Source organism: Mesocricetus auratus, unplaced genomic scaffold, assembly GCF_017639785.1.
Source record: "Mesocricetus auratus isolate SY011 unplaced genomic scaffold, BCM_Maur_2.0 Super-Scaffold_4256, whole genome shotgun sequence".
Taxonomy (NCBI): domain Eukaryota; kingdom Metazoa; phylum Chordata; class Mammalia; order Rodentia; family Cricetidae; genus Mesocricetus; species Mesocricetus auratus.
Window position 1 is genome coordinate 35,048,711 of NW_024429182.1, and position 18,564 is coordinate 35,067,274.

Consider the following 18,564-nt stretch of genomic DNA (forward strand, 5'->3'; position numbering starts at 1 on the left):
TTACCAAAGCAAATTGCTATTTGAAATATGTAGGTCTCTAACCAAAATAAGAATCAAAGTTCAGGTCTTCCTGTTTGAAAAACATAGCTGGTTATATATTCCAAAAGGAGTTTGTTTACAGCATAAAGTCTCTTCCTTATGGCCTCCAAGCTATGTTCTACTCTAAGTCACTCTACATAGCTTTCAAGCTAGGTCTTGTCCAGAGTCACTCCATCTTATGGAGCAACAGGTGCTCCCTTCCAATCAAATGCTGAGTCAGAATGAGTCTCCATCCTACATACCACCACTAGTACATCAGGAACCAAGAAGCACAAAGCTTGTTTACCCAAGTAAAGAGTTACTATCAACTTAAGAAAGTTGGTTGGAGGCCGGGCGGTGGTGGCGCACACCTTTAATTCCAGCACTCGGGAGGCAGAGGCAGGCGGATCTCTGTGAGTTCGAGGCCGGGCTGGACCGACAGCCTCCAAAACAATACAGAGAAACCCTGTCTCGTAAAAACAAAAAAACAAAAAAAACAACAACAAAAAAAAAGAAAGTTGGTTGGAGACACAGAAAAGCCAGGCCCAACAGCTTACAGAACACAGCAGATCCATGATGAATATGAAACCCCTCAGCTGGATCCCATCCAGGAGGGAGAGCTAACACTGGGACATGTCACCCAGAGACATGTCACCTAACTGATTGGTACAGCAACACAGGATCAGATCGATAAGCACTGGACTTCAGACTGTCCCCAGGTGACAGCTTGGGCTTGGTGCCACTCATCAGGACTTGGTCAGGCAGCGCACCCTGCTCCAACTTGCCCTAGTCGTGGATCTTAGTTGACCATCCACACCGCACTAGAACAACCCTTGCGTCTGCCTTCAGTAAGGCCATTCTGTAGCCTATGTATCATTATGGTATGTGTGATGTGTGACCTTAAGAGTTAACAAGATGGGAACAAAAGAACCTTAGGCTGGGAAGTGAAGACAAGATCACATGGTGAATCTTAGCCAACAGAACTGACTGAACTTTATGAATTTACTGTTACTCAATAAATTCTGACATTGGAGAAACAAACAAAAAATATATCTGGGCTCCGTTTCTGTTCACTCCACCCCTTTCCCATGGTTGGTCTTATCAAACAAAACTCCTAGGAATTGGGTTTCAGAATCAAAAGTGGTTGCTCTTTGTCGACCACTCAGAGGGAAGTCTAAGTTGAGCAAGTGTGTCTAACGCTCAGATCAGCATTCAAAATGTTTATATTTCTCTCTCAACCATCAACAGAACTTTTAGGTAAGAGTTGTCGTAAAGAGAAAATCAAAGGCTGGTCAGATGGCTCAGTGGGGTAAAGGCACTTATTGCCAACACTGATCACTTGAGTTCAAAACCCACATGATGGAAGGTGAGCACGGACTCCCACAAAGTTGTCCTCTGATGCTCCCCTAAAATAGTGTGCGTGCGTGCGTGCACGTGTGTGTGTGTGTGTGTGTGTGTGTGTGTGTGTGTGTGTGTTTTAAGGCAAGTTTTCTAAGAGATTAAAGAAGAAACAAACCAGGGCGTTGGTGGCGCACACCTTTAATCCCAGTACTTGGGAGGCAGAGGCAGTAGGATCTCTGTGAGTTCGAGGCCAGCCTGGTTTACAAGAGCTAGTTCCAGGACAGCCTCCAAAGCCACAGAGAAACCCTGTCTCGAAAAACAAAAACAAACAAACAAACTGTAGGAGGAAGTCTATGCCGCCATGAAACATGTGACTTACTAGAGGCGCATACAGATGAGGTAATAAAAGGGCGGTTTACCACACCGCTAACCACACCCACTTTAGGCAGGACTAAAGACGTATACGGCTGGACATAAAGACGTATACGTATGTAGGCAGAACTACGTCACTAGCCAAGCCCACTTTTGGGCATGGCTAGGGGCGTTACTGGGGAAGGCATAAAAGACAGCGCACAGGAAGTCTCGCTCTCTTTTCCTGGAGTTCGGCTTCCGGTCCAGTCGCTAGCTGAGATCTGCTGGGCTTCTCGGGGTTTGGTATCGTGTGAGTAATTTTCTAAATTAAATACTTAGCTTCCCTTTCAGTAACTGTGTGTCGCGTATCGTTACAGCGTCCGTAAAGCCAACAGTTTGGTGTCGGAGCGGGATTGGAATCGGGACCCAGAAAAACGGCTTCTCTCGGCCCGACCAGGCGCACGTGGACTCTCCTTTCGCTAAGTTCCTCACCACTTCGCTCGGCAAGGCACGATTCCTGCCGCCAGGAACCAGCACCGTCTACCTGCCGGTAAGGTTAGGTATTCCAAGGTTTCTCTCACGGCCACGTGCTGTTTTACTGGCGGCCAGCTGACTCCGACCACGTGCTCTCTCACTGGCAGCCTGTTGATTTCGGCCTGAATTACTCCACTGATAACAAACGTAACTGCTTTATACAATGTCAACAGCTAACACTATGATGCAGGATGTTAAGAATTTTCTTGGTTTTTGTATGGATGGGATTTTAGAAAGGGTTGAGGACCTACCTGAAAGGTGCTTCCTACCCATGATGGTGATTATTAGCTTCATAATCAATATAATTTTGTTAATGAAATGGTTCAAAAATAGGAATAAACTTATACAGGTCATGCAGTCATCGCAGGATAGTTTTGAAATCTTAATACAAAGGATTCAGGAAATGCAAAATTCATTGCAGGAGAGTAAGAAAGGGTTGGTAGAAAATATTCAGGATATTAAAAATGATAATGTAGGTCTGACGAACAGGTTTAAAGAGACGGAACACAAAATTGAATTATTTTCAGGAAAAATGTGTTCCATAGATAGAATTGAAAAATTGGAACATAATGTGGAAACATTTAACGACAAACACGGTTCCATGTTTGATGATTTCACTAGCAAATTACAAAGACTGGAACATAAAATTGAAATGCTAGCAGAAAAGAATTGTTCCATGTCTGAGAGCAATGGTAAACTAACTGATAGAATATCATTTGTAGAAGGCAGTTTACATGCTATTGAGGTACTTGCTAAGGATGAGACTATTAGAAATTTGGAATCACATGTAAACGATGAATGTAAAAAATGAAAGATTCCATGACATCCTTAGAAAATCATTTGTCCCAAGAACTTCAAGAGCTCAGAGAAACAATGATGAATAGACTGCAGGATTTAGAAGACACTCAATCTGATACTTCAGAATCAGAAATACAGGCAACAGGTCAGGACAGGAGTTTCCCAAAGCTTCTCAAATGCCGGAATGATTTCCCTAAGGTTGCTGTGCGTTCCCCTATGGTTTTTCCGGTATCTGTAACAGAAAAACCAGCAACGAAAAAACAATCAAATGGTCCCATTGCTTATCACTGGGAGCCTATACAGATGAAGGATCTAAAAAATATTAAGGAGGCCATTGTCATGTATGGTCTTCATTCTCCCTTTGTCAGAGAGCTCCTAACCTCATGGGCTACTGTAAATAAAGTAACCCCAAAAGACTGGGCCCAATTAGCCTCTGCAGTACTCGAAAATTCTTGCCAAATTCAATGGAGAGCTTTGTGGAGGCAAGAAGCAAAAGCAATTGAGATTCAGGAATTGCAGAACGGTCATGAAGTACCCCAAGACAAGATTCTTGGGGAGGGTCCTTACGCTGACACGCAGGTTCAATCTGCATATGATGAGCACATGTTGTCTTTGTGCCGTACAGCTGCTTTAAATGCCTTGGATAAGGTTTGTGAAACAGGAGAGATAATGCAACCCTACACCAAGGTATTACAGGGCCCAAGGGAAAGGTTCACTGAATTTTTAGAGAGATTATCCAGAGCAGTAGAGGTACAGGTAGCGAACCCAGAATCCAGGCGTCTTCTTATAGAATCTTTGGCGTATGAGAACGCGAATCCTCAATGCAGGCAGGTAATTTGGCCATTAAAAATAAGATCAGCGCCATTGGAGGAATGGGTTCTGCATACAGCGAACCTGGAATGTAAAAGTCAGGATACAGGAGCTTGGGTAGGTGAAGCTATTTCTACAGGTTTGAGGAGGCACCAGGATGCCAAATACCCTACCTGTGATGATATAGAGGCATGGGTAGGGAAGGCAATCTCAAAGAATTTAAATAGGCGTAAAGATGCAAAATGCTTTAACTGTGGTAGAATAGGACATCTTAGTAGGAACTGTAGACAACGCATTCCTAGAAATAATGCTTTTACCAGGAATGTATCAAACAGAAGGCCTAAGCCTCCTGGTCTATGCAGGAGGTGTGGGAAGGGGCGCCATTGGACTGATGAATGCTTTTCCACAATAGACAGACAAGGTAGATCTTTACAGCAGGGAAACGGGCTTCCGGGGCTCCATGGAGCCCCGAAGAGGAAGATTATCCGGTCATTCCCAGTGACAGTGGAGGACAGCCTCTCCCAGGACAATTAGAAGATCCACTGCCCATTGTAAATAATACGGCACTGGATAATACATTAGCTCCAGAGGATGAATCAATTACATCAGGAGGAGATACAAAACATATATATTGGCAAACTTCTATACAATATCATAGACCCAAACTTCCGGTTAAGGTAAATAATAGGGTGATTTACGGATTACTGGACACCGGAAGTGACGTCACTATCCTTAATCAGCAGTCCTGGCCACAAAACTGGGCTTTAAAAGAGGTTAATGTTCAATTCTTAGGGATCGGAACCCTATCTGAAGTTAAACAGAGCGTTAGATGGATTGACTTTATTGGGCCAGAAGGACAGAGAGGAAGGTTAAAGCCATATGTTGCAGATATTGCTATAAACCTCTGGGGTCGTGATCTACTCCAGCAATGGAATACGCAGATTAAAATTCCTCCTGTATCAGCTAGGAATTATAGACAAGCTCTTAGTGGTAGTAAGAATATAGTAAGACAGTACAGAAAACAGATGCCAAATGTACAGGCTGTGCAGAAGCAAGATGCTAGTGCCAAACCTACAGAGCAACCAAAAGCTCTACCATTAAAATGGCTGACAGAGGAACCCGTCTGGGTGGGTCAATGGCCTATGACATCTGAGAAGTTAGAGGCTTTGGAGAAGTTAGTTCAGGAACAGCTAGATGCTGGACATATTGAGGAATCAACTAGTGCATGGAATTCACCTGTTTTTGTTGTCAAGAAGAAGTCTGGTAAGTGGAGAATGGTTACTGATCTTAGAGCCATCAACAAGGTAATTCAGCCTATGGGGTCTCTACAACCTGGGATGCCGTTACCTTCTCTAATTCCTAAGGATTGGCCAATTATAGTTATAGACTTAAAAGATTGTTTCTTCACCATACCGTTACAAGAAAACGACAGAGAAAAGTTTGCCTTCACAGTACCTACCTATAATAATTCCCGTCCGGTACAGAGATTCCAGTGGAAGGTACTACCTCAAGGTATGTTAAACAGTCCAACTTTGTGTCAATATTTTGTGAATAAACCTCTAGAAATAATTCGTAAAAAATTTCCACATTCGTTAATATATCATTATATGGATGACATATTATTGTCTGATTCAAATAAGGATACTTTGGAAAAGATGTTTGAGGCAGTAAAGGAAATTTTGCCTTGCTGGGGATTACAAATTGCACCAGAAAAAATACAAAGAGGAGATTCTATTAACTATTTAGGTTATAAAATAGATGCTCAGAAAATTAGACCACAGAAAGTACAGATCAGAAGAGATCGTTACCGGACTCTTAATGATCTTCAAAAACTATTAGGAGAAATCTCTCAATTACAGACGATTATTGGTGTAGAAGGGCATGATTTAAAACACCTGAAAATGGCTTTAAAAGGAGATAAAGACCTAAACAGCCCACGAGTACTATCAGCTGAGGCTGAAAAAGAATTAGAATGGGTAGAAAAGAGAATATTAGAAGCACATGTGGACCGTGTGGATCCAAATCTGGACTGTATTCTGGTTATTTTACCATCTAGAGAATACCCTCAGGAATATTAATGCAGAGGGACGACATCATTCTAGAATGGGTATTTCTGCCACATAAACAAAATAAAAAATTGAAAACATATATAGAAAAGATATCTGATTTGATATTAAAAGGTAAATTAAGGCTTCGTCAACTGACTGGGAAAGACCCAGCTGAAATTATTGTACCATTAACGAATGAGGAAATTTCCTCCTTATGGAAGGATAATGAGTATTGGCAAATAGCTTGCAGTGACTTTTTGGGAAGTATTAGTAATAACTATCCCAAAACAGAGAGAATCAAATTCATAAAGAAAACAATTTGGATTCTTCCACGTATCGTGAGGCAAACACCTATTTCTGGAGTTCTTACCTTCTACACGGATGCAAACAAATCAGGTAAAGCAGGGTATAAATCAGGAAAAATAAGTAAAGTAGTTCAAAGCCCTTACAACTCCGTACAAAAGGCAGAGTTATATGCCATTCTGATGGTACTTAAGGACTTTACAGAGCCTCTCAATATAGTCACGGATTCTCAGTATGCGGAAAGAGTTGTCCTGCACATTGAGACTGCAGAATTTGTTCCTGATAATACAGAATTAACCTCATTGTTTTTACAATTGCAGGAAATCATCAGAAACAGGACTCATCCTATATATATAACACATCAGATCCCATACAGGTCTGCCAGGTCCTCTGGCACAAGGCAATGATGAAATTGATCGTTTATTAGTAGGTAATGTGTTGGAAGCTTCAGAATTTCATAAGAAACACCATGTTAACAGCAAAGGTTTACAGAAGGATTTTTCTATCACCTGGCAACAAGCCAAAGAAATAGTAAGAAATTGTCCCAGTTGCTCATTGTACACTCAAACTCCATTACCAGCAGGTTGTAATCCTAAAGGTGTTCACAGAAATGAACTTTTGCAAATGGATGTATTTCACTTCCCAGAATTTGGCAGTTTGAAATATGTACACCATACTATAGACACGTTCTCAGGCTTCCAATGGGCTACTGCCCTCAGCTCTGAAAAAGCTGACTCTGTTATTACACACCTCTTAGAGGTAATGGCTGTTATGGGTATACCTAAAACAATAAAAACTGACAATGGTCCAGCATATGTCTCCAGTAAATTGGAACAATTCTTCAAATATTATAATATAAAACATGTAACTGGTATACCTTACAATCCCACAGGACAAGCAATAATTGAAAGGTCTAACCGAACCTTAAAGGAGATGCTTCATAAACAGCCAGGAAAACAAAGACACCTAGACACAGGTTACACAATGCTTTACTAACGTTGAATTTTCTTAATGCTGATGAAAAAGGACAAACTGCAGCAGAAAGACACTGGACTACAGAGAAGACTTCTGAACTGAACCAACCGGTGTATTTTAAGGATGTTATGACCTCAGTCTGGAAACCAGGATATGTGTTACGTTGGGGAAGGGGTTATGCTTTTGTTTCCACAGGAGAAGAAAAGGTTTGGGTTCCATCAAAATTAATAAAAATTCGATCAGAACAGAAAACATCTCAGGAGGAGGAAGATAACAGCCCATCTACAAATTCATAGTCCACAATGGGTAAAGTGACCTCCTAAAAGGAAAGAGAAGTGCTTTGTTTTTGTCCTCACAGGTAAACTCAGCAAAGAATACTGGACACATGGATTCCTGTAGAAGAATGAATAGCTACCCTGAGGACCATCAAACACACACTGTGTGGTATCAAAGTCTAAATCTCTCTATATTGCTTTTTCATAGTACACTTTTATCTTTATTTCTTCACATACCTCAATTCCCATTCATTTAACTGAAGCTGGCTTTGGAGTTGGATTGGCTCTCCTACTCTAAACCCAAGCATGTTATTTAAATACAATTCAGAATTTCTGTATTATATCAAAGAGCCATTGATATAAGACAGAAGAAATAAAATGAGGGACTGTTATCTATGGATTTCTTTTTCTGAACAGTCTAATTTCCTCCAGGTTTTCCATCTTCCCTATTGTCACCTCTTCTGTATGCTTACATGTGAAAGTTAAAATATTTCTTTGTTAACAGTAATGTTCGAGTTTTCCAGAGAACAAGGGATTTCCTGACAGCAATCTTCAACTGCTTCCGAAAGAGAATGAGGATCCACTTCCTTGACTTCACCTGATTCGACTGGAGGCATCTGAATTGCCCCACATCATTGACTCCACCTGACAAGCACTATCCTGAAACTGGCTTGAAACTACATCACTCGACACAACTCCAGACCAAGGAACAGAAATAGCACATCTTCTACAATCTGACCAGAGCTTCAAGATAAGAGCTTCAATCAACACTAGAACCTCAGTCAGGAACTTCAATCAAGCAGCTCCTGCCATACTGAGACTGTCTGATCTACTCAGATTTTGTTATACTAACATTTTCTTTTCACAGGTCCCCATGAGATTATCATCGTCCCATCTCAGCAGGAAGTAGTTTTGAGAATTCCACGCCCCCTCTCCCTACTATTGATATTATAAGTTTACACCTGTTAGTGTTAGTTTTCCATTATTTTAGAGTTGGGATTGGAAGGAGGTGTTCATATTTGGGTGTTTCTTTAAGATAAGTTTAGGTTTAGATAGAATAGATGTTTGATACATTTTGTTCATGGACACAAGTTAGTTGTCCTTTTTTAGACTAAAAGGGGAATTGTAGGAGGAAGTCTATGCCGCCATGAAACATGTGACTTACTAGAGGCGCATACAGATGAGGTAATAAAAGGGCGGTTTACCACACCGCTAACCACACCCACTTTAGGCAGGACTAAAGACGTATACGGCTGGACATAAAGACGTATACGTATGTAGGCAGAACTACGTCACTAGCCAAGCCCACTTTTGGGCATGGCTAGGGGCGTTACTGGGGAAGGCATAAAAGACAGCGCACAGGAAGTCTCGCTCTCTTTTCCTGGAGTTCGGCTTCCGGTCCAGTCGCTAGCTGAGATCTGCTGGGCTTCTCGGGGTTTGGTATCGTGTGAGTAATTTTCTAAATTAAATACTTAGCTTCCCTTTCAGTAACTGTGTGTCGCGTATCGTTACAGCGTCCGTAAAGCCAACACAAACAAATAAATAAATAAAAATAAATAAATAAATAAGCAACTTCAACAAGATAGAAAGTTGCTGTGAAATTCTACTTCTCTAGGCCACTTACTATTATCTATCCTTTATTAAAAGAGAAATAAGAAAGCAATTTGAGCAAAGACATACCATTCCCTCTCTCTGTCATCAGAGTGCACTTACCTGTACCATGGCCGTTGACTTTCGTAGTATAAGCCATGCTGGTTTAAATCCAAGGATGGACACAGCGAACAGTGAGGATTTGTGCGAATTTCATACAGCAAGCTCCCAAAGGCTTTCAACCTGACATGATAAAGAGAGTCCCATCAGAACATTCAAGACATGGTTTCTGTGGACAGAGGCGATTGTAATGGAGACAGCAGATTAGAATGGAGACAGACTGAGGATCCAGGTGGTGGCTGCATGAGGCCTGGCTCCAAAGTGGCCAGAGGAATGATGCCCACGGGCGTACCAGTGTCTAGACCTAAACAATACACCCTGTGGAGAGAAAGCTGGCTCCCAGACACTGGCTAGGAAGTAGGACACCTGACACATGTCCCTCTTCAGTGCTCTTTATGTCTGTCTGTCTGTCTGTCTGTCTGTATGCATGCATGCATGCATGCATGCATATATATATAAAAGTTTTGAAGCTCACCTGCTTTTCTATAAGTTGGTTCAATAATCTCATTTATCAGCTGCAATTTCAAAGCAGTTCTTGCACAAGATGCCCTGTCCCTTAAAGGTAAACTCTTTATGAATTATTTTTAACTATCAAGCCTTTTACCCAGTCCCACTTTCTTCTGTGCAGTCACTTTGCTAAAATATTAATACAGCGCCTTCCATCATCCACCCCCACCCCCAGTTTTTTTGAGACAGGGTTTCTCTATGTTGCTCTGACTGTCCTGGAACTTACTCTGTAGACCAGACTGGTCTCAAACTCACAGAGATCCACCTGCCCCTGCCCACTCCCCCACCCCCAGTGCTCGGATTAAAAGCGTGTGACACCAACACTGCCCAGCCAAACAAAATGATCCAAACCATCAGTATCTTGCACTGTTCTGTTAGACAAACCTCAAATGATAGCTTGACGTGCAGTCAGAGACACTGGATTGCATACAACACCATATATCTTTGGTTTTACATTGACTTTTTGTTAAAGGTTACCTCGGGTTACTGAATTGAGACATATAACAGTTACAAACTTTGAAATAAGCAAGAAATAATCTAGAAAGAAAAAATACTGCTCTAGCCATTGCTTTTTGAAAATGCTTCTATAAAAAACTGGCAAAGAAAGTTAATTATAAACAAGAACATTGCCAATCCATCCTAACTCCAGACCTATGAGGCCAGAGGCAGCACTCCTCCCTGTGAAGTGGTGTCAGCCAGGAAGCCAAGCGACCTCTCAGGGACAAGAGTGTGCTAAAATAACAGTGGAAACATATGCCACCCTAGCACAGCCACCGAAGTCACCGAGATTTGTTACGGCTATGGTAAAATGCTCAGTGTAAGTTGATTTTAAAAACCAAGACAGGGCTGACAAGATGATTTAGAAAGTAAAACCACTTGCTACACAAGCTGGAGGACCCAAGTTCAACCCCAGCACCCACATCAAAAGCCAGGTATGGCGGCTCAAAGCCAGAAAGCCAGCAACCTCTGTGAGATGGGAGGCAGCGCCAGGAGAACGGGTACAAGTTCACGGCCAAGGAGAACGCAGGCCAGCAGCAGCAACGAGAGACCCTGCCTCTATAGCAAGTGCTCTCCAGACCGCCACATACACTCATGGCACATGTGTTGACACGCCACACACTCAAATAAATAAAAACTGCAAGTTATACAATAGGTGTTATGTGTCTGTGTGTTTGCACACACCTACACACCCACCCCACAAAAATCAACACGCTATTAACAATGGCAATGCAGAGGACAGTCAACATCATTAATCTCTAACTGCTGTTAAAATCTAAATTGTCATATGCATAAATACACCATGATTTTAAATATCACTGATTTTTAAAAAAAAGATGATACCAGCCTGGCAGTGGTGGCACACGTCTTTAATCCCAGCACTTGGAAGGCAGAGACAGGCAGATCTCTGTGAGTTCAAGGCTAGCCTGGTATACAGAGTGAGGTCCAGGACAGGCTCCAAAGCTACAGAGAAACCCTGTCTTGAAAAACAAAATAAAACTGACCAAACAAACAAACAAACGATGCTACCAATCAAATCCTAAATCTGCGTTTGTTTTTCTTTAAATGTGTCTTTGTGCATTTAATTAAAAATCAGAAGGATTGGCTGGAGAGATGGCTCAGTGGTTAAGAGCACTGGCTGCTCTTCCAGAGGTCCTAAGTTCAATTTCCAGCACCCACATGGTGGCTCCCAACCATCTGTAATGGGACTTGGTGCCCTTTTCTGGCCTGCAGGCATACAGAACACTGTATATATAATAAATCTTAAAAAAAGAAAACGTGAGAAGGATGTTCATTGTGGCTGCCCCTGGCTGATGTACTAATGGACGATGCTGGCTCCTTCATTACTTCAACAACAACAACAATAATATTAATAATAACAATCCAATGTCTGGACTCATCTTGTCATTTGGGCTTTATTTGCTTTGAAAGGGGAGATGCAAGAGTATATGATTCCCATGTTACAGGCAACTCTCAGGCTTTTTTCTGAACACAAGGGATGTTGGTAATACTTTTAAGTATGAGTGAAGGGAAAACATGGCTGATGACGGTGATCACATAGGCCGAGAACCTTGCTCCTTAGCTAGTGAAATTTTCCTCACTCCTCATAGCTGCAAAGTCAAAAAAGGACGTTTTGTTGTTGCTGAAGGCTGCTTCTGTCAGGCACGTCTTCCTGCACATTCTTCTAGCTACAGTGAAGTGCTATGGTCGGAAACCAGATACTGAGTCTTCCACTCCCAGAAGGCTCCCAGCTTCTGCACACCAGGGCAAGATGGCTCTAATCTCTCTGATTAAGAAGCCATTACCAACACTCCCTGGGAATCAGGGGCACTGAACTTGCAAGGCACTAAACTGTGCATGGTGTTCGATGGCCGGGTTAAAGGGAAAGGGACAGAGAGAACATTAGCTTTCAAGGACAGAAATGACAGTCCATGTCTGCCAGGTAAGGCTTTCACAAAAGAATGTGGGGCCTGGAAAGACTTGAGGGGAGGGGTGGGAAAAGGAGGGAGTCAAGGAGAGAAGCCAAGCTTCTGGAATCTTCAACTAACCACACTTCTAAAAGCCACAGCAAAAACCTCAAAAACCTGAGGCTGAACCCTGTTTGCTGGCCCCTCAGTGGCCTCTCAGATTTGTACTGTGGAATCAATTCAGAGAGGCTTGTAAATACCACCATTTAACCTATTGAGGGCAAACAGAAGGCAAGAAGAAACAAGCTGTGGGTGTTGGGGGTGAATGAAGTATGTGTCAAGGTATTTGAATAGAGATGCACCCAGAGTCTTCCCAGCCAAGCTTCATGGACTTTGGCCCAACACACAGGTATACACAGGCATGCTCCCTCCCCCCCCAATTGAACCTCTCTCACCTGGCAGGAGATCTTTATCTCAGATCCAAATTGGTCTCTCCCACCCTCTCCTAAAACACAACAATCCAATAAAAAGAAGGAAGCCTAAAAGTAGGAGCTACAAGCATGTCACAGATAAAATAACAAGGCACCCTGTCACGGGATGTGCCTGTGTTGAGAATAGCTGTAAATTGTGGATCTGTCCCTCCCAGGTACTATTCCATCTGACAGATGGCCCTCCAGTTGTGCCAACTTCCTCTTTCTCCTGAAATGCAGCCCATTGAAGAAAGCAGAGAATGGCCATGGTCCATTCCCTTGTTACAGCTCAATAAAGCACTTCTTTTCTCCCTTGGAGGATAGTGCAACCACTAACTCTGGTAATGCAATTGTGGCTGAATTCTGGTACCTGCAAAAAGCATTTTTTACGGTTTGGGAAAATGCTTCAATAGAAAAAATGAAGATTGTGCCTTATCTTTTTTTTTTTTTTTTTTTTGGTTTTTACGGGACAGGGTTTCTCTGTATTGTTTTGGAGGCTATTGGTCCAGCCCGGCCTCGAACTCACAGAGATCCGCCTGCCTCTGCCTCCCGAGTGCTGGAATTAAAGGCGTGTGACACCACCGCCCGGCATGCCTTATCTTTTTATTTCCAGAGACTGAGCGGTCCTGAAGATCACCTCCATAGTAGCCCAAGTGTAGCTCAGTGAACAAGATAAAGAATTGAGCTCACAAATACGTTACATTAGCTGAAATGAAACATTATGAAAAGCAACCCAATAGAGTTCTGTGAAGAGCATACCAATGAAAGACAGCAGATGGAGAAATTGAGGTACGTGTGCACGTGTGTGTGTGTTCATCCCTTGCTAGGATTTCTTAAAACTGAAATGGGAAACCTCACCTATTGTATGATGCACCATTAAGTGATGCTGATCTGAAAACATATTTTACTAATTAAATGATGATAAAATTATAAAATAACCAGAGCTGAAGAGATGGCTAAGTGGTTACGAGTGCTGGATGCTCTTCCAGAGGATACAGGTTCGATTCCCAGCACCCACATGGTGGCTCAGAATCATATGTAACTCCAGTCCTGGGGATCCACCGCCCTCTCCTGGCCTCTGTAGGCATTGCACCTATGTGGTGCACAGACACACAAGCAAACCACTAATAACACATAAAAACAAAAATTTAAAAAATAAGATGCTTACCAAAACCATACTGGGGCTGACTATGAGGTTAACACATGGTGGTACAGCATGTGTTTAGCATGTATAAGGTCCTGGGCTTGATTCTCAGAAAAAAGGAGGAGAAGAGGATGGAGAGGAGAAGGAAGAAGAGAGATTACATTCACTTGTAAGACATATCCTTGTTCTGAGTGTTAATAAAGCCTGAAGGAAATCTTAGGAAATGATGACATTATGATACATTTTATTAAAACATACTGACCACCTTGTTTTCCCCTTCTAAGATAAGAACACGCAAATACTAAAATCCATTCCCTCATTTTACGAGTACCAAAGACTTAGAATGACCCAGTCACATGTGGCTACATGGCTGAGCAGACACAGCTGAGCTGGCTCTCTGCTTGTGGGATTAGCAGGAAGAGCACAAGACTTTGACACAAGAGAACGTACACGTGCCAACACGTGATGTCCCTTTCAAAGGCTGCACGGGGATACACAGGCTCAGAGCAAGGATGCTCGAGGCCACCCACCTCTGTTAGACCGAAAGAAGTGTGCACGGCGCAAGGCAGCAAGACGGCTTAAGACAACCTGAGAGAAACCTGAAGGAAACACTCCACCAAAAGCAACTGGGCGCGTACACGCACAAACACCTTTGCTCCAGTTTTAAAAACTGCACAGCTCAATCCCGTTTAAGTTAGTCTTTCAACCAAGTCTCCAAAAACCTAACTCACCACACACATCACATCACATACAACTGTCTATGCATTCCTGTAAACTTTGCAAAGACAGCCAACTATCTAATTAATGGCAACAATCAAAAGTTATGTCAGTGTGGCCACCATTCAGGATCAGACTCTCTCCCAGTGGTCTCCTGTGCTTACTGGCTTCCGACCATCTGGGAGTGGGGGTGGGGGGTAGGGGATGGGAGCGAGGGAGTGGGGGTGAGATATACCACCCAGCCCTTCCTGGTTTTACAGTCATGCTACCTAGTATGATCCAACCTCATGGAGTCCCCAGTCTACAGCAGATCACTTTCTTTGAGTGGGAAGGACAGAGGGATCTTTACTATGGATCAAGATATAAATTAGAATCTTACCTAGATACTGGCTTTCCTTTCTAATGGAAAAAGAAGGCTGGGGTTTGCTTATTGGGGTATTTTAGGCTATGTTGTCTACACAGCTAGCTATATTTGCAGTTTCATGTGTTGGGTAAATCCCAGATAAAAGGCTGAATTAGGTGTTTTTATCACAGAAACCAATTAAAATGCAGATGCTAAGGAGAAAACAAAATAAACACCAGTGAATAAGTTTGTTTCTTCATTCGTTCTTTCATTCATTCAATGTCTGGTCATCATAGTCAGTCAGAGTGTGAACCTCAGAGTACAGACTCATTCATTCATTCATTCATTCATTCAGTGTCTGGTCACCATAAGCCAGTCTGATTGTGAACCTCAGAGTACAGACTCATTCATTCATTCATTCAGTGTCTGGTCACCATAAGCCAGTCTGATTGTGAACCTCAGAGTATACAGCATTGAGCAAAGCAGACACACACCCATCCTCTTCTCTCTGAAATAAGTTAACTGAAGATCGTGCTTTGAGAACAAAGGACGCATAGGTTCCTTTCCGCCTTATTTGAAAAGTTCCCACGGTCACATCTGCCTCCTCATGTACTTACACTGTTCCCAAGTGGGTGTGGGTGTGGGTGTGAGTGTGGGTGTGCCGTGCCTGCTCATAGACCCCTATTGCTCATCCACATACACCCAACACTGCAAAAGGACACTGGTATCTTTCCTAGAGTGTGTAGGAGCCGTGGGCAGGCTAATGCCACCTGGAAGCCTCCAGATGTTTTCAGAGCTCCACTTAGGGTCTGCTCCAGCTGGGTTGCTGGGACAGACATGGTTTCCTGTACATATAATAAGAACTAATGCTTGCGGAAGTTTCTTTCCAGAAAACTTTCTGGGGTGAAAGTTCACTGGACAGTGACAACCAACTTCTCTCCTGCCCCCACAAGTGACAGACTATGGAGCAGTCACAAGCACACCACCCTCTCTTCCTTTCACGAATACCTCTCAACTTGTTGCCAACTTTGTAGGAAAACATCTCTCAGGTGAGGCACCATGGAGCAGCGTGTTCTCACCTGCCCTGGCCCTCCTGCAAACGTCTTGGGGAACACAATCCTAATGGAAACTAAACTGTTTACAAGTGTGACCAGATTACCGGTGCCTTGTTGTTGCTGAGAAAGAATTCTGTCTTCCAGTGCTTCATGAGTTAAAACATCAGTACCGTTCCATAGTCCGACATTAAGAATAAGACTAACATTGGGAGGTAGTGGCAGGCAGATTTCTGTGAGTTTGAGGCCATCCTGATCTACAGAGCAAGTTCCATGACAGCCAGAACTAAACCCTGTCTCAACAAACCAAAACAGAACAAGACCAACAGCACAGATGTAAGAGAATTCAGTCCCTGTACTTGGAAGACTTTAAATGAGTCCTGTTTAAATAATTTAAGAAGTTCTCATTTGCTGCTCTCAGAGAAAACTTTCCCTTTATTTCCTCTGGGATTATATTCTCCAGTGACATCCTCTAAGATTATTTTTCAACTGACCCATTACTACTGGAGCCGTCACTAAGTAAAATGGGACCAGTTACACACCCTCAGATTCTTAACCTTAAAATGGTTTATCTTAGAGTGAAGTCCCCACAACAGCAGGCGCAGCAGCATTGCCTCCCAGAATTTTGTAAGAAATGTTCCAATTTAGTGTTTTTATGAGTGTTGTAATTTAAAAAGCGGCTTGAGAGGAAAAGACACCACGCAACAGAGCTCACGTGGAGGGTTTTTCATTAGGGGAAAGGAAACAGGAAAAGGCGGGAGGGGAGAGGAGCGGGGGAGACCAGCCTCTGGAAACAGGAGTAGCACAAGAGAAAAGGGGGGGAGGGGGATAGTGACAGAGATCCAGGCAGAGGAGAGAGAAGAACGGAGAGAAGAGAGATGGGAGGTGGCTGGCCCTTTCTAAGGGGACGTAGTGAATGTGCACAGGTGATGAATGCTCTTAGTGGCTGCAGCTGAGGATGCCAGTACAGATGTCTGAGTATTAACAATGAGTGAGCAAACAGTGGGTCTCTGACTCTAGTGCATTCTCTTGAGCACTTTTCCTTCTTTTTTCTTTTTCTTTTTCTTTTTTTTTTTTTTTTTGGTCTTGTCCTTGTGATAGTTTTTGTTTTATCTTATTATACTTTGTTATGTTTTTATTATTACTCTTAGATGTCTGTTCTTTTCTAATGATAGACAGAAAGGGAGGGGATCTGGATGGGAGTGGAGGTGGGAAGGAACTGAGAGGGGGGGGAAACCATAATCAGGATATGTTATGTGAGAAAAGTATTTTCAATAAAAGGAAAAAAGAAATGAAAATCCTCAGATTGTCCTAGTCATGGACCAAGCCTCTAGGAGCCATACCCAGCGATGCACACTTTAACAAGTTTCTAGGAGACCCCGATGTACAGCAGATGGTCTTAACCCCACAGCTTGACAGGAAGAGTCACCAGGAAGAAACCAAGTTTCAAGGCTCCAGGAGCCAGGAAGTGTCCAGGATTTTAACAAAATGCCTCTCAGTGGTTTAGAAGCTATCCCAGGAAGCCCAACTTTCAATGGTTTGTTTAAACCAATATTAAACCTCAGTATGTGATAGCAGACAGTATTGGATACTACAGGGTAAACAAAGCAGGCTCATGCTTGTGTTTCTGAGGCTCACAGACCTTGGAAGCAATGCGTCAGGAGGGAAGACACTGGATTCTGGGACCTCACATTGAGGATTTCACCTTCAAGCTATCACCAGCCTCTGGGTTCAGAAAGGCTCAGTTATGCTAAAGAGAAATCTCCCAGGGAGATGTGTGTGTGTGTGTGTGTGTGTGTGTGTGTGTTTTCCAAGAACAGATAAGTTTCTACTTAGGGTAAACTTTACGATGAAGCACTTTATAACGTGCTACCTGGTGAAAGTTCTCAGTGCCAAGCAAAGCAAAACAAGACCACAGTGAATTATCACCTCACAGTTGCCATCAAACTCCAAACTACTAAGTGACATTGGTGGTGCAGTGGTGGGCAGAGCTGTCTTCCAAGATAGCAAGTGATGGTTGTTGTTAATTAGGGAGCTTCGCCATCACGCCAGCCCTGTCTCCCTAATTAACAACAATGGTAAAGTGAAGACATAGGACTGCGTGTGCCCGTTATCAGAACTGAAAAATAAAAAATAAAAAGGTAGTTATAATGGAAGCTTCCCCAAAACAAGAAACAGAGTTACTCTATGATTCAGCAACTTGCTTCCAAAACACTGAACCCCATGCTCACTACAGAATTAGTCACAACATTCAGCATGTGGCAACCCAGGAGTCTGCTGACAGGTGGGCACACACACGGTCTCCACATACTCGGAGAGTACTCGTCTTTAACACAGGCGGCCCTGCCAAACACTGGAGAAACAACTGCTGAGCATCTCACGAGGTACAGAATCCTCAAGAGTGCATGCTTAGTGTGGTTTCCTGGCTCTTCCCTGTGCTTGTATATGCCCAAGTTTATTTCCAAATGTTACTTTATAACACATAACATTGTAGCAGGGCGAGGTGGTACGTCTTTAATCCCAGCACTTGGGAGGCAGAGGCAGATCTATGAGTTCAAGGCCAGTCTGGTCTACACAGTGAGTTCCAGACCAGCCAGAGCTAAATAGACAAACCATGTCTCAAAAACTAAGCACACACGCGCACACACACACACACACACACACACACACACACACACACACACACACCCCACATCACACCATAATACAAGCTATGTAAGACAATAACTTTTATTACTGGTTGCATAGAATTCTTTCATATTT

The 18,564-nt window shown here is 42.8% G+C and overlaps 1 protein-coding gene across 4 annotated transcripts in view; it reads right to left on the reverse strand.

The window, feature by feature from the left end:
• The window catches only part of Kank1 (KN motif and ankyrin repeat domains 1), a 201,437-nt gene that overhangs the window by 57,745 nt on the left and 125,128 nt on the right, over positions 1-18,564 (reverse strand). For all 4 annotated transcript variants that reach the window (XM_040746161.1, XM_040746150.1, XM_040746155.1 and 1 more), the window contains exon 3: positions 9,167-9,286. In XM_040746161.1, coding sequence (XP_040602095.1) covers positions 9,167-9,203 — 37 coding nt within the window. In that variant the 5' untranslated portion in view covers positions 9,204-9,286. The remainder of the gene's footprint in view (positions 1-9,166; positions 9,287-18,564) is intronic.